General features: G+C 51.7%; 1 protein-coding gene across 1 annotated transcript in view; it reads left to right on the top strand.

Annotated features, from left to right (window-relative positions):
• Window positions 1–8,162, top strand: part of CALB2 (calbindin 2) — a 28,715-nt gene extending 20,553 nt beyond the window's left edge. The window contains exons 5-11 of the mRNA XM_030863423.2: window positions 1,123–1,179; window positions 1,759–1,836; window positions 2,371–2,426; window positions 2,761–2,800; window positions 3,069–3,122; window positions 3,900–3,971; window positions 7,451–8,162. Of these exons, the coding sequence (XP_030719283.1) occupies window positions 1,123–1,179; window positions 1,759–1,836; window positions 2,371–2,426; window positions 2,761–2,800; window positions 3,069–3,122; window positions 3,900–3,971; window positions 7,451–7,567 (474 nt within the window). The 3' untranslated portion in view covers window positions 7,568–8,162. The remainder of the gene's footprint in view (window positions 1–1,122; window positions 1,180–1,758; window positions 1,837–2,370; window positions 2,427–2,760; window positions 2,801–3,068; window positions 3,123–3,899; window positions 3,972–7,450) is intronic.
• Window positions 8,163–13,036: the final 4,874 nt, after the last annotated feature.

Genomic DNA, 13,036 nt, shown 5'->3' with positions numbered 1-13,036 from the left:
CCTGGCTTCCTCCAGAGTGAGTGATCAAAGAGGCAGAACAAGAAGGAAGCCTCAATGTCTTTATGACCTAGGCTTGGAAGCCACACACTGCCATATCTGCCGTGTTCTATTCATTAGAAGTGAGTCACTAAGTTCAGTCCACATTCAAGGAGAGGGAAACTAGGGAGGTGAAGAATTGGTGGACATTTTTAAACCATTCCAACTGTTTTTCCTTGTTTCTCCTGTGTGATGTCTGCTCCTGCTCAGATGGCCAGAACAGAGAGGAAGGAGGTGGTCAGACCCATATCACCTGCTGAAGCTCTGCTTCTCTTTGATCCCCCAGATGCTGTGGTCAGCAGGCAGTTCCCTGGTCCCTCACAGGGACCCAATGCATGTACTGAATAACTGGGACTCAGATCAGAGCCCAGAACCAGTATGGAGCAAGATCCAGTGATGGACCGATTGTCTAGGCCTAGATCACATGCCTCCCTCTGGAGATGGATCAGCCCCTCCGGAACCATGTGGACTGAGCATGAGAGAGGGGTGGTTTCCTAAAAATAAATGGGGCGATGTTTTTTATCAGAAAGGTGGGGGAGTGGCCTTGGGATAGTCTAAACAAACTGATTCCACTACCAATTCTGTTCCACCTTCAGACGTGGCTGCCATATGCGTCGTGGTGGAGGGGTTGAGGACGCAGTACAATGAGGAGTAACCAAAGCCTGCTTCTGCCCCTTCCAGAGGGTTCCTACCCTTGCTCCCAACTCCCACGTGGAGAATGAGAAGCTTCCAGAACAGTAAAAGGACACCCAATATACCCACAGCAAAAATGGGATCCAACAGATCATAGTGCTGGCCCTGGTAAAAATCTGCCTGGTTAACACCTTAGAAAACCATAACCCTGGTTACAAGATGATCCTGAAGCCGGTTACAGTAAGGAGACCTTGTCCCAGCAGGGTTGTTTTCTTCTCTGTGACCTTGGCCAAGACACCTTCCCTTATCTCTTCAACTGCGACCATCTCCGTGTCCCCATCTCATTGTAATATTCTTGAATATCAAGACCCAGCCTGGCCCGTTAAAGGAAGATGGAGGGAAGCTTATAGGTGTGGATAAATCTTTGTGACTAGGTTGACATTCCCATTGCAGGCTTGGCGGAAGTATGACACAGACAGAAGCGGCTACATCGAAGCCAACGAACTCAAGGTAAGATGAGCCTTGGAGAGGGCATGGAGGGCGCAGAGAATGGGCCTGAGACCAAAGTGGTGGTGGGTTCAAGGAACCTGGGGAGGGAGGAGAGGGTGGGTGAGGAAAGTAGGTGTGTGGTCTGCTTTGGGATACTCAGGCCCGGCTCTGAATGGTTAGACATGTTCAGCCATGTGAAATCAGCAACACAGAGCTGCAGGAGTTCAACCAGTCCACATTCCTCTGCACGTCAGTGCCCAGGACAGGCATTCCAGCAGTCTGGCCTCCTTACTTGCACGTCTACCCCTAAACTCCTCTGGACCCAAGGAGTCCCAGGCACTGCTTAGCATGTGTCCTGGGCTCTCTGAGGAGCCAGAGCCAGTTTCTACTGCCTGGCCTATGGGGTGAGGTTGCATCCAGCAGCTCCCTCCCCCTTCAGGGTTACTCCACAAGCATTAAGGGGTGAGGGAATTGTGAGGGCTGCAAGCTACGCAAATGATGTGCCCCGGAAAACAGTGCTGAGTGACCGTCTGAAGGAGCAGGTGAGTCAGGGACAGACAGCCTGAACTGGGAGCTCTGAAGAGGACTTTGGTATTCCAGGGATTCCTGTCTGACCTGCTGAAGAAGGCGAACCGACCATATGATGAACCTAAGCTCCAAGAGTACACCCAAACCATAGTGAGTGGCTGGAAGTATCCCTCCTCCCCAGGGGTGCAGGACACGGGCCCCAAATCGGTGGGATTCGGGGTTTGGGGGGTCGCTAGTTGGCTGATTCTTCAGGTCCAGGAGAGGTGACTCCCAGTGGCAGCCAGCAAGAGGGATGCTAGTTCACGGGCCCTGCACCCTCTCTCTTGAGGTCCCCACTCAGCCAGATGCTCCTGGGACAGCATAAGACGGGAGCATCTGTTTCCATGACAGCCTCCACAGCTCCAGGAGAGGATAAACTTGGAGAGGGTGGGCCTTCGGTGCTGGTCTGCTGTCTTCTGCGGCCCTGTCCCTGAGAAAGGGGGAGGGGAGCCATGACCAAGTCCCTGCTGTCTCCCCAGTGACCGATTCAGTCCATGCTGGTCCCTGCCACCAGGTGACCTCAGAGGACGCATGCGCATACTCCCCCATCCTCCTTCCTCTCCAGTACAGGGGATGGCGGGCCAAGGTCCGACATGAGAGAAAGTCAAAGCAAATAACCCAGGCACCGCTTTCTGTCCCCAACAGCTACGGATGTTTGACTTGAACGGGGACGGCAAACTGGGCCTCTCGGAGATGTCCCGGTAAGTGCCTGCCCTCACTCACCCCAGCATCACTTTTCACAAGATCCCTGCAGATCATCCCTGTGCTACCGTCCCTATCGCCAAGATCAATCAGTGGGGAAGGCGACAGGTCAGGTGTCCTGAAGCACAAATCAAAGTTAGGTCAAATCATGATCATCATCACCTCAACGTTCCGTCTCCCTCTTTTTAGAACTTTCCACTGACACCTGATTATTAAGTGCTCAGAGATCGTTTCCATAACTACAGATGCTCCTTCTGCATCCCCTCCCCCCGGTCCGAGTTGTTCTTGCTTCTGCTCTGTCTCCTAATCGCTGCTCTAACATTCTCTTTCCAGACTCTTGCCTGTACAGGAAAACTTCCTGCTTAAATTTCAGGTAAAATAGCCTCTTCGCTTTTCTTCAATTCCTCCTCCCTTCCCCTCACCCCTGAGCTCACCCTTCCTCAGCGCACGCGCACGCACACACACACACACACACACATGCTTTTCTTCAATTCCTCCCCCCTTCCCCTCACCCCTCTGAACTCACCCCTCCTCAGCGCACGCACGCGCACACACACACACACACACACACACACACCCCACACACACACTCACTCTCTGCAGGGCTTTGGCTTCTGTCTTTAATACCTTGGGCCTTCCAGGGCATGAAGCTGACCTCGGAAGAGTTCAACGCAATCTTCACATTTTACGACAAGGTAAGACAGAGGACGGTGTGGATGGAAAAGCAGGAGGCCCGTTCCAGCCCCCCCTCCCCCCCACCCCACCAGAATGGCTCGCCTTGGTCCTTAGGCGTAAAGGAGCTGTCGGAGCAGCAATCTGAGCCATGCACTTTCTTCCTGTCCCTTTGGATTCCCTGCAGCATCTTCTGCTGTGAGAAGATAAATGTCCTTCAGTGTGTGGCGTGTGGGACCCAAGGTTTTGGTTCCTTAAAAGTATAGGAGAGAACAGCTCATGGAAGAGGGTTATGCCTGGAACTAGGGTGTGATTACATTGTTGGTACCCAAAGAGAGGAGGTGCTCAATACTGCTCCCCTGGTGCCAGGTCATAATCTTGCTGTCTTCCTAGGAAGTGGGGAGTGAGAGGCCCTCCGTACCAATGTCGCCCCTCCCTTAGCTGCCCCTGTGTAGGTGACTCCAATGGTTTTCCTTAGAACTGTAGGCTTGGGGGTAAACTTTAAATAGCCTGTGTTCATCCTGACATCTTGTTGTGGGATTCGACACCCAGGGAGTTAGCAAAATGCTTCTTGAACCTCACTTACAATTTCAGTGCAAATGAAAAACACCAGAAGGGAAGGTTACCAACAGTTTTCCCTGGACCCTCCCATTCCTGCAGTGACTGGTAAAGTCAGAAGTGACACGTTATTTGGGCACCTCTTTTGCTCAGAGTAAAGACCGTTAGCAAAGCTAGACTGTGGTCGGGGGTCATGGGGCCTGAGTTCTGAGGCTCTGTGCTGACCCTCTGCTCCCCGCCAGGATGGAAGTGGCTACATTGATGAGAATGAGCTGGACGCCCTCCTGAAGGATTTGTATGAGAAAAACAAGAAGGTGAGTGGCTGAGCCCGGAGGTGGGGTGCTGTCCTGGAGGCGGGATGGGGGTGGGAAGGAAGGCCGAGGAGTGCGTTTTGCTCCTCTCTGATCACCCCCTAACAAGGCAACGGCAGTTTTTTGGTTCGGTTTTCTTCTGGTTGAATTGACTGATTTTTTTTTTTAATACACATAAAAAAGTTTGCCATCTTAACCATTTTTAAGTACAGTTCAGTGGCATTAACTACATTCACGATGTTGTGCAACTGTCACCACCATCCAGCACTCTTTTTCATCTTTCCAGACTGAAACTCTGTAGCCATTAAACAATAACTCCCCCTTGCTGCCTGCCCCCGGCCACTGGCACTCATCATTCTACTTTCTCTGTGCATCTCACTGCTCTAGATACTTCATATAAGTGAGATCATACAGTATTTATCTTTCTGTGTCTGGCTCATTTCACTCAGCGTAACCGTCTTCAAGGTTCATCCATGTTGTAGCACATGTCGGAAATTCCTTCCTTTTTAAGGCTCAGTAACATTCCGTGGTGTGTCTATCCCACATTTTATCTGTCCATTCACAGGCAGACACTTGGGTTTCTTCTACCCGCTGGCTGATGGAAATAACGCAGCTATGAGGCCATGGCAGTTTTGATGTGGCCCAGTTCTTGGAAGTGTCAGCCACATGGCCAACAAAAGACTTTTTTACAGGAACCGGGAGATGAGTCTTGGCGGCATTTTCCTCCACCTCCTGCAAAATGTCTTTCTCTGAGAAAATGGTTTTGCTGCTTTCTTTAATTAGATGAGGAACGCTCTATAATTCCTTGCGTTGTCTAACTGCCTGGGCGATCGGGCTAGAGCTAAATATAATGCTCAATTTCAGGGCAAAAAATTCATCACAGCCTCTGAGTCTATCTGTCTCCCTTTCCAACTGCCTTCCGACTTCTTTATCCTGAATATCATCCTTCATTTCTTTCACCCTAAATTTATTTTTTTGCTTTACACTACCTACAATTGCTTTTTGAAAGAGGCAGAAAACAAATTATAAGCGAATACTTCCTAGGAAGAAAGGAAGTACTCACCAAGTGTTTGAACTCAGCAGACGTTTTCCTGGCACCAAACTCTAGGAGAAAATTATCTGTGCATCCTTATGTGTCCAAGGAATGTTGCGCATCGTAATGGAAAATATCTTTAACTGTAATTGTATTAATGAGGCATGATTATTCTCCACATCACCCTGCTTTATGCCTGAGGCTGATGGGCCTTGAAGGCAGGCATTAAATCTTGGGAGAGACCCAAATTTCCTGGTCATCACCTAACTAGGCTCTTTCTTGATTACCACAAAAGACAACTCATATGGCTACACAGCTTGACTCGAGATGTGGAAACAAAAAAGAGTCAGGTGTTGGGGCTAGGAAACAACTCTGAAGATTAGAGAACAAGGATATTAATAAAATTGTTTACCTGGGAGCCTTCCACCTGTACTAAGCTCCAGATTTAGCACATGGGGATTGAGTGAATGAATCAGTAGAGAGAGCTGCATGCTTGTAAATAACAGCCCCTGAGTTGGGAGGGGAATGGCCATTTTTAGGTGAGCCCACATGGCAGATGCATATGCCTTTTTTTTTAATAAATTTATTTTTTATTTATTTATTTTTGGCTGTGTTGGGTCTTCGTTGCTGCATGCAGGCTTTCTCTAGTTGCGGCGAGCGGGGGCTACTCTTCATTGCCGCGTGCAGGCTTCTCATTTCGATGGCTTCTCTTGTTGCAGAGCACAGGATCTAGGCACGCAGGCTTCAGTAGTTGTGGCACGCGGGCTCAGTAGTTGTGGCTCGCAGGCTCTAGAGCGCAGGCTCAGTAGTTGTGGCGCATGGGCTTCGTTGCTCCGTGGCATGTGGGATCTTCCCAGACCAGGGCTCAAACCCGTGTCCCCTGCATTGGCAGGCGGATTCTTTACCACTGCGCCACCAGGGAAGTCCGCGTATGCCATTTTGATGGTGCCTTCACGGACGGTGATTCGGTTTCTGAGCAGATTTATGTTTGAGGCTCCTGAGGGACAGGCTGATGGGCTCAAACTTCGACATTTCCTAGCAGTCCTAAGACAGTTGCAACTTGCTAAAGCCATCCTCAGCTTCAAGCAATACTTCTAGACACAGAAAGTAAGCAGCCCCGTCTGTCCATTCTGCTAAAACTCTTGATGCCACACTGAACTGGAGGGTTTTGTCAAGCTCAGGCTTGATATATGGGGTCACTTCCTTAGCTCCTAATTGAGTGGTAGGTCGCTCAGGCACACCCTGGTGTTATGGACTAGGTGACATTTTTTCCAGGAACTTCACAACTTTAGTGAAGATGCCCCTCAAAGCTAGAGATGCCTGCAAAGTGCCTTGGGGCTGGGTGGTGGCACAAACCCAGGAATCAGTAACGTGAGGGGATGTCACCAAACGATGCAATAAAAGACTGACCTTGGAGCACCGAGGGCAGGTGAGCCACGTGAAGAATTACTCAGGGGACCAAGACTTCTTATGGCTGTAGAGCTGGTCCCATCCTTTAGCCAATACCTTAGTCTCTACACCTCACTTTTCTCATTAGCTGAATGGAGATAATGACCCATCAGCCTGGAAGGGGAACTATTTAAAAAAAAAAGAAAAGATCTGCCGACGTGTTCCATACAAAAGGAGGAGGAAGAGGAAGGAGGAGGGAAAGAAAAAGACAGTTGTTTAGTGAGTTTCCAACGTTGAGGATGACTTTGCTCTATTTCAGAACTTTCGGCTATTTCCATCCAAGGCAACACAAGGCATGTGGGCTGTTGGTGTTCTGTACATGTTGGTCTCCATTTTGTATGAGACTCTGGGCATATGTCTGTGGGTCACCTGTCTTAGTGCCCCTCAAGGCCACAAGGAGCCAGTGAACAAGCAGTAGGCTGGTAGGCTTGCCGCTGGAGGAGAAAGGAGTTAGAATCCCTTGTTTCGCTGGGTGAGGCTTTTAGGGAAGCATGATCCAAGGGGCCTGAAGACGAAACCAGGGAGCTCCCCTGGCATTCTCCTCCTTACCTGCAGGGACCCAGCAGCTCGAGTAGAGGGAGGCTCACTGAGGTAGAGGAATTTAGAGAAGCTGTGCAGAGGTAATGACTGTCATCAACAGCTACTGTTTGGAGTGCGTGCTGTGTGTCAGGTACTGTGCTAAGTATTGTTTACATTCATTTCCTCACGGAATCATCATAACACCTCAATGAGGCAGGCTCGTTACCATACCCATTTTACAGATGAGGCAGCTGAGACTCAGCAAAGGTTGAATACTTTCCCCAAAGCAATGCAGCCACTAAGTGAAAGGGAGAGTGTTTTTCATCCAGGGCTTTCTGACTCCCAAGGCCCATGCTTTGTGTGCCTCTAAGCTACTTGCACCGAGATGGGATAAGGGAAAGGTTCTGGCTGAATGAACAGCTGGGCCGTGTAGGTGGGGCCGTCCTCTGAGCCTCTTACCCTCTCCCTCTCTGTCTCCTAGGAAATGAACATCCAACAGCTCACCAGCTACAAAAAGAGCGTCATGTCCTTGGCCGAGGCGGGGAGGCTCTACCGCAAGGACCTGGAGATTGTCCTCTGCAGTGAGCCACCCATGTAAAAGGGGGGATGGGGGCTGCTTCTCCACCTCCCCTCAAACCTGCCCCTGCTGCCCTGCCACTTCCACCCAGACCCGGAGATCCTGAGCATCCCTCCCACTGCCCCTGCCATCTGCACACACCCCAGCCTGCAGAGCAGGAAAGAAGAGACGGAGAAGGGGCTGCTGACGGGCCCCCTGGGGCCCCCTCCAACCCAACCCTGGATGACCAGTCACAGCGCTCTGCATGCAGAGGGGCACCAACCACACAGAAGGTGGGCGGGGGCACAGGTGGGGAGTCCCTCCTTCTCTTCGCTGTGATGCATGAGCTCATTCGCTGTATGATTTAGGCTTCTATGTCCAACAGAGTGCACCCTCCCCTCTGCCTCTCCCCCATGCCACCAGCCACCCCGAACCCCCGGGTTCCATGCCCCGCCTCGCTAGTGGTGTAGCTGTCTTCTCAGAGCTCCTTGTTCGTGGCGGGCACCGGCCCTGTCCTTGACTCAGCGTGCTCCCTTTCCCTTTGGGTTTCTTGTTTACCAAAGAAGAGTTTACAGACAATAAAAAGGAAATGTTCTCCTGTGGAAGCTCTCCCAGTTCTGGCTGAGTGGTCAACTTTCTCTCTGCCGCTAGTCCCTGACAAAGAGAGAGCCTGTTCTCGAGTGAGTGGGGAGAGTGAGGGGACCACCCAACTGGGGCATAACCGCTAGAAGCAAGGGTGTGGGACCCCGGGACGCTGTACTTTCCCTTGCCACTCACTGCCTTCTCTCCATCAGCCTGTCACTTCTCTGCTCCATGTTTGTTTCCACGTTTCTGAAATCATAACAGCAGTTATCAGTTCATTGAAAGTTTACTAAATGCCAGGTATTATGCAAAACAGTTTGCCTGCCGTATCTCTCTTAGTCCCTTGAGAGGGGTGCTGTGATTGTCTCCAGCGTACAGATGAGGAAACTCAAGATTAAAGAGGTCAAGTAACGAGCCCCATGTCTTAGGGCCAGTTGGCGGCGCAAAGCCAGGGTATGAATCCCGAGGATTGGATCCACATTTTTTTTTTTTAATTGGCTGCACCGCACGGCTCGCAGGACCTTAGTTCCTTGACTGGGGATTGAACCCGAGCCCCCTGCAGTGGAAGCTCGGAGTTCTAACCACTGGACCGCCAGGGAATTCCCTGGATCCACATTCTTTACAGTAGGGCTACCAATGGCCTGTGGCAACAGTGGGACGAGGTGATCTCCACCCAGCAGGGGGGACCTCCACCCAGGAGTTCCAGGCACCACGAACTTAACTTCTCCCCCTCGAAATGCAATTTGCCCCACAGCCACATATCAGATGCCCCTTGGTATAGGGCCAGCATGGCCTTTGGGTGCACAGAATTCTTTGGGATCCTAGAACAGAGAGATACCTGATTTTTTTTTAATGCTATCAGATACTGACTGTTTTGACATTACCTCATTTAACGTCGCAACAATCCTTGCGATGGATACGATTTTCAGATGAAGAAACTAAAGCTCAAAGACGTTAAGTCACTTTGGAAGTGTCCATTCAATAACCAGGAACTCACCTGGAGCAATAGAGCCCTGTGGGTCGAATCTACGCCTCCTTTCTTTCCCAGCCACGCCCCTTTCTGAGAGAGCCTGTCCTGTTCACCCCCTGGATGCTGCAGCCGGAGAGCCACCTGACCTCTGTCTGCCTGCCCACAGCTGACGGGGCCGAGAGTGGACATCTGGTCCAGGCGGGGCCCCTAAGAGTCTCCTGGAATCTGAGGTTGAGAGCCAGGGCTGTCAGGCAGTATGTGTGGCATTGAAGCTGGGTGGTGATACAGCTTTGGGGGCGAGAGGTGGCACGACAGCAATCCAAAACCAAGCCCGAAGTGATACTGAGAAGAGTAGGAACCAAGAGCCCGGGAGAGTCAGAGAGTAGTGGAGAGAAGATGCAGAGAAAAACACAGGAAAGAAGGAAGGGAGGAAGGACAGAGACTGAGAGAGAGAGAAAGAGACAGAAACGGAGTGAGGGGAAGGGGAACCAGCCACCAGCTCCCACGAGGCCCTGTTGCACTGCCTAATACCGACTTCCCTGCCACCCCTATGTATCCTACCAGGGGATCTCCTGTCCACTAAGCGCAGCCCCCCACCCTATCATCCCTAGGTGTCCTCGGCCAGCATCCCCCAGGATGAGGCGCTGTAGCCCAGTCTATAGCTTCACACCTGCCCTCCCGACACACACTGCTCTGCCTGGGCTTCCCCTCAAAGCCCCCGAGGCAAGATGGGGTGGAGCGGTTGCCACGGCCTGGGATCCATGCAGGGGCAGAGGTGGGTCCTTTTCTACCTGGTTGCAACTCCGGGACCCAGATTTGCTGGAAAGGGAAAGGGCCTGGGAGCCCTTTCTCCCAGGCACGATCTCTATTCAGCAGAAGGGGAAACTCATGCCGTCAGGGACACCTCGTCTTTCAGAAGCCCGTGTAGTTCATTGTGAATGCAGGTATCTGTCTATTGAGACAAAGGGAGAGGGGAGGGTGATGCTAAGGCCATCACAGTGCCGTGCCGTCCTCAGGGCTGTGCTGACTCTCTCCTGTGTTAGGAGTCCACGCCAGGGGCACAGGGGCTGGGGTGACAGGGAGCGTGGGGTGGCATCTGGGATTCATTTCACCCTCTTCTTTCTCTCTTGTGGACACCAGACTTTGTTGCTGCCTGACTCACAGGTGCGTTAGGAGCTGGTGAGCTCTAAACACAACCCTTCAGCGGAAGATCCTAGCCCAGCTCCATGCCCTTGAGTGGAATTTCCCATTCCACATAGAGCCTTGGGACCTGAGACCAAAGTCCAAAATAGAGCAGTCCCAGGCAGACGCAGAGATTTCAAACTTAAAGGCAACTGTCTCCCGGGTACATTCTCCATTCACAAAATTCCCTTTGGAAAGATTACCGAAAGCCAGGCACAAACCCATCTAACTCTGTATTTTGGAGGGGGACACCTGTCTTCTACCCTAGCCTCCCAGGACCACCCCAGGAACGGCCCCACCCCTGTGAGGTCCAGCACCTTTCTCTTGTCTTGAGTTTCTCCAGGCAACTCTATCAACAGCCTCACCTTCTAACACAAAGGCCAGCAGAAACAGGCTATGAAGAAAAAGGAAAATGCCCAGGAACACCAAGTCCAGTTAGTAAGTCCCGAGGAAGAGAGCAGTGTCACACAGCTAACTCGATTAGCTGGAATTAGTTGCATCTCAGGGCCGAGAGAGCAGGCTGGTCAAATCCACAAGGTGCCAGGTCACTGGGAAGAACCCAAAATGGTTTGGACCACTGCAGTTCTTTCCCCAAGCAAACTGTCAATAATGTAATTTTCCTGACAACTACTTTCTACCACAGGTTGCATGGGGAGACGGAAGGAAGACAAAGACATAGCGGATAGGCTCGGTGGCACTGAGAGGGCATGGCCCTGACCCTCGGGGAACACATGATCCCACAAGGAGCCTCCCTTTTGTGTATCTGGTGCACCCTTGAACGTGTGGCCCACACGCCCCCTTTGGCAGCAGCAACAAAGGGACTGCCCCTTCCTCTGGGAATCCCTCCCTGGCTTCCCAGTTTGGGTGCCACTCCCATGGGCACCTTCGTTCAATAATAAGTATTTGTTGAGTACCTTCATGGAGCTTATACTCTAAGGTGAAAAAGACAATACATAGATTAAAATGTTCATAAAGTTGTGATACGTGCTCTAAAGTTCAACAAGGGAAAGAGGTAGGAAGAGGGGAGGGAGGCACTATTTTAGGTTCTCTGAATAGGTGAAATTCAAGAAGAGATGTGAATGAGGTGAGGGAGTGGACGTTGCTGCCATCTTGGGGAAGGGAGTCCAGATGGAGGAAACAGCCAGTGCAAAGGCCCTGAGGTGGGAGAGTTCCTGGCATGCTCAGAAATGTGGTCACTGGGGCTGGGCAGAATGAGGGAAGGGGGTGAACAGTTGATGGGGCTGGGGAAACAGGTGAGGCCAGGTGGAGGCCACAACAAAAAGGACTTCGGATCTTACTGTGTCAAAGGAAGCCACTGAGGGGGGAGATCATCAGAGAAGTGACATGATTTATTTTCAAGGTCACTCTGGCTCCTGTGTCAACACTAAACTATAGGAGGCAAGGGAGAAAGCAGAGGCGCCAGTTAGGAGGCTGACGCACCAGGGCCACTGAGAAACGCTGATGACTTGGACCAAGGAAGTGGGGGAGGTGACAGCAATAGCAGATTCTGGACCTGTTTCTAGGATTGAATCAAAAGGGCTTGCTAAGGACTAGATATGTGACACGCGAGAAAAACAGGAGTCAAGAAATGACTCCGAGGCTGCTAGCTGGAGCGACTGGGTGCGTGGTAGGTGCCATTAACCGAGACAGGAGAGGAGCAGGTTTGGGGATGGGTCGGGGGGGTAACTGGGATTTGGGACACGCTGCCTGGCATTTGGTGTCTGTCAGGACACCAACGGAAACCAGACTGCACATTCACATTGTGGACCTTCAACAAACATCCATGAGACAGACAGACGCTAGGTGCTGGGGACACAGCAGTGAAGAGGAGAGTCCCTGGCTGCTGAGAACTTAAAGGCTCCTGGGCCTGAGAGATGAGGAAACTAGCAAGTCCGCACGGTAAGTGGTAGGTCAGAAGAAAGCACAGGAAGAGGTCCCTAGATTGGGGGTGGGGGTGAATTCCTTGGTGAGAATGCCTGGCAGTTAAAACGTCAGCGTCCACAGTGGCACCAGAGCCAGAGGAAGCCATGCTCAACTGGGGGGACTGCAAGTCTCTTGAGAGCTGAAGCTCAGAGGGGAGAAGCTCAGAGGGTAAAGCTCAAGGACCAGACAGGACCGGCTTGTGCAAGGCTGGACATCACTCTCTTTTCCCAGGCTGCTTTGCAACTCCTTTCTTCTCCTTCTGGTCCTGGCTCAACCGTCACCTCCTCAGTGAGGCCCACCCTGATTAAACTGCAACCCACTCACCCCCCACCCGATGCCCCATAACCCCTCCCCACCAGGAATGTTTTTCCCCATAGCACATGACGACGTGCCCTGACGTGCGTTCAGATGCTCCCCCAGCTAGAAGGTAGGTCCTCCAGGGCGGTGCTCACACTCTACTGTCCTGCCCACACCTGCCCAACCCACACACCTGGGGGCACCATTCCTTCCAGCCTCCTCCTCACGTGGCACCCCTCAGCTCCCCAGAATAGTGGCCCCAAAGATGTCTGAGCCCTAAATCCTCGGATGTAGCGAATACGTTATTTTCCATGGCAAAGGGGAATTGGGACTGTAGAAGGAATTAAGGTTGCTAGTCAGCTGACTTCAGGGAGACTATCTCAGATTATCCAGGTGGGCCCAGAGTAATCACAAAGGTCCTTGGATGTGAAAGAGGCAGGCAGAACCCAGAGTCAGAAGGATGCAGTAAGCGGGAAGCGTTTAGAAACTAGGGAAGGCGGGAAAACATTCTCCCTTAGAGCCTGCAGAAGCCCCGCAGGCCTGCCGACACCTCAATT

Source organism: Globicephala melas, chromosome 19, assembly GCF_963455315.2.
Source record: "Globicephala melas chromosome 19, mGloMel1.2, whole genome shotgun sequence".
Lineage (NCBI taxonomy): Eukaryota > Metazoa > Chordata > Mammalia > Artiodactyla > Delphinidae > Globicephala > Globicephala melas.
Note: the sequence above shows the minus strand (reverse complement) of the source record. Positions and strands in the feature narration are given on the sequence as shown.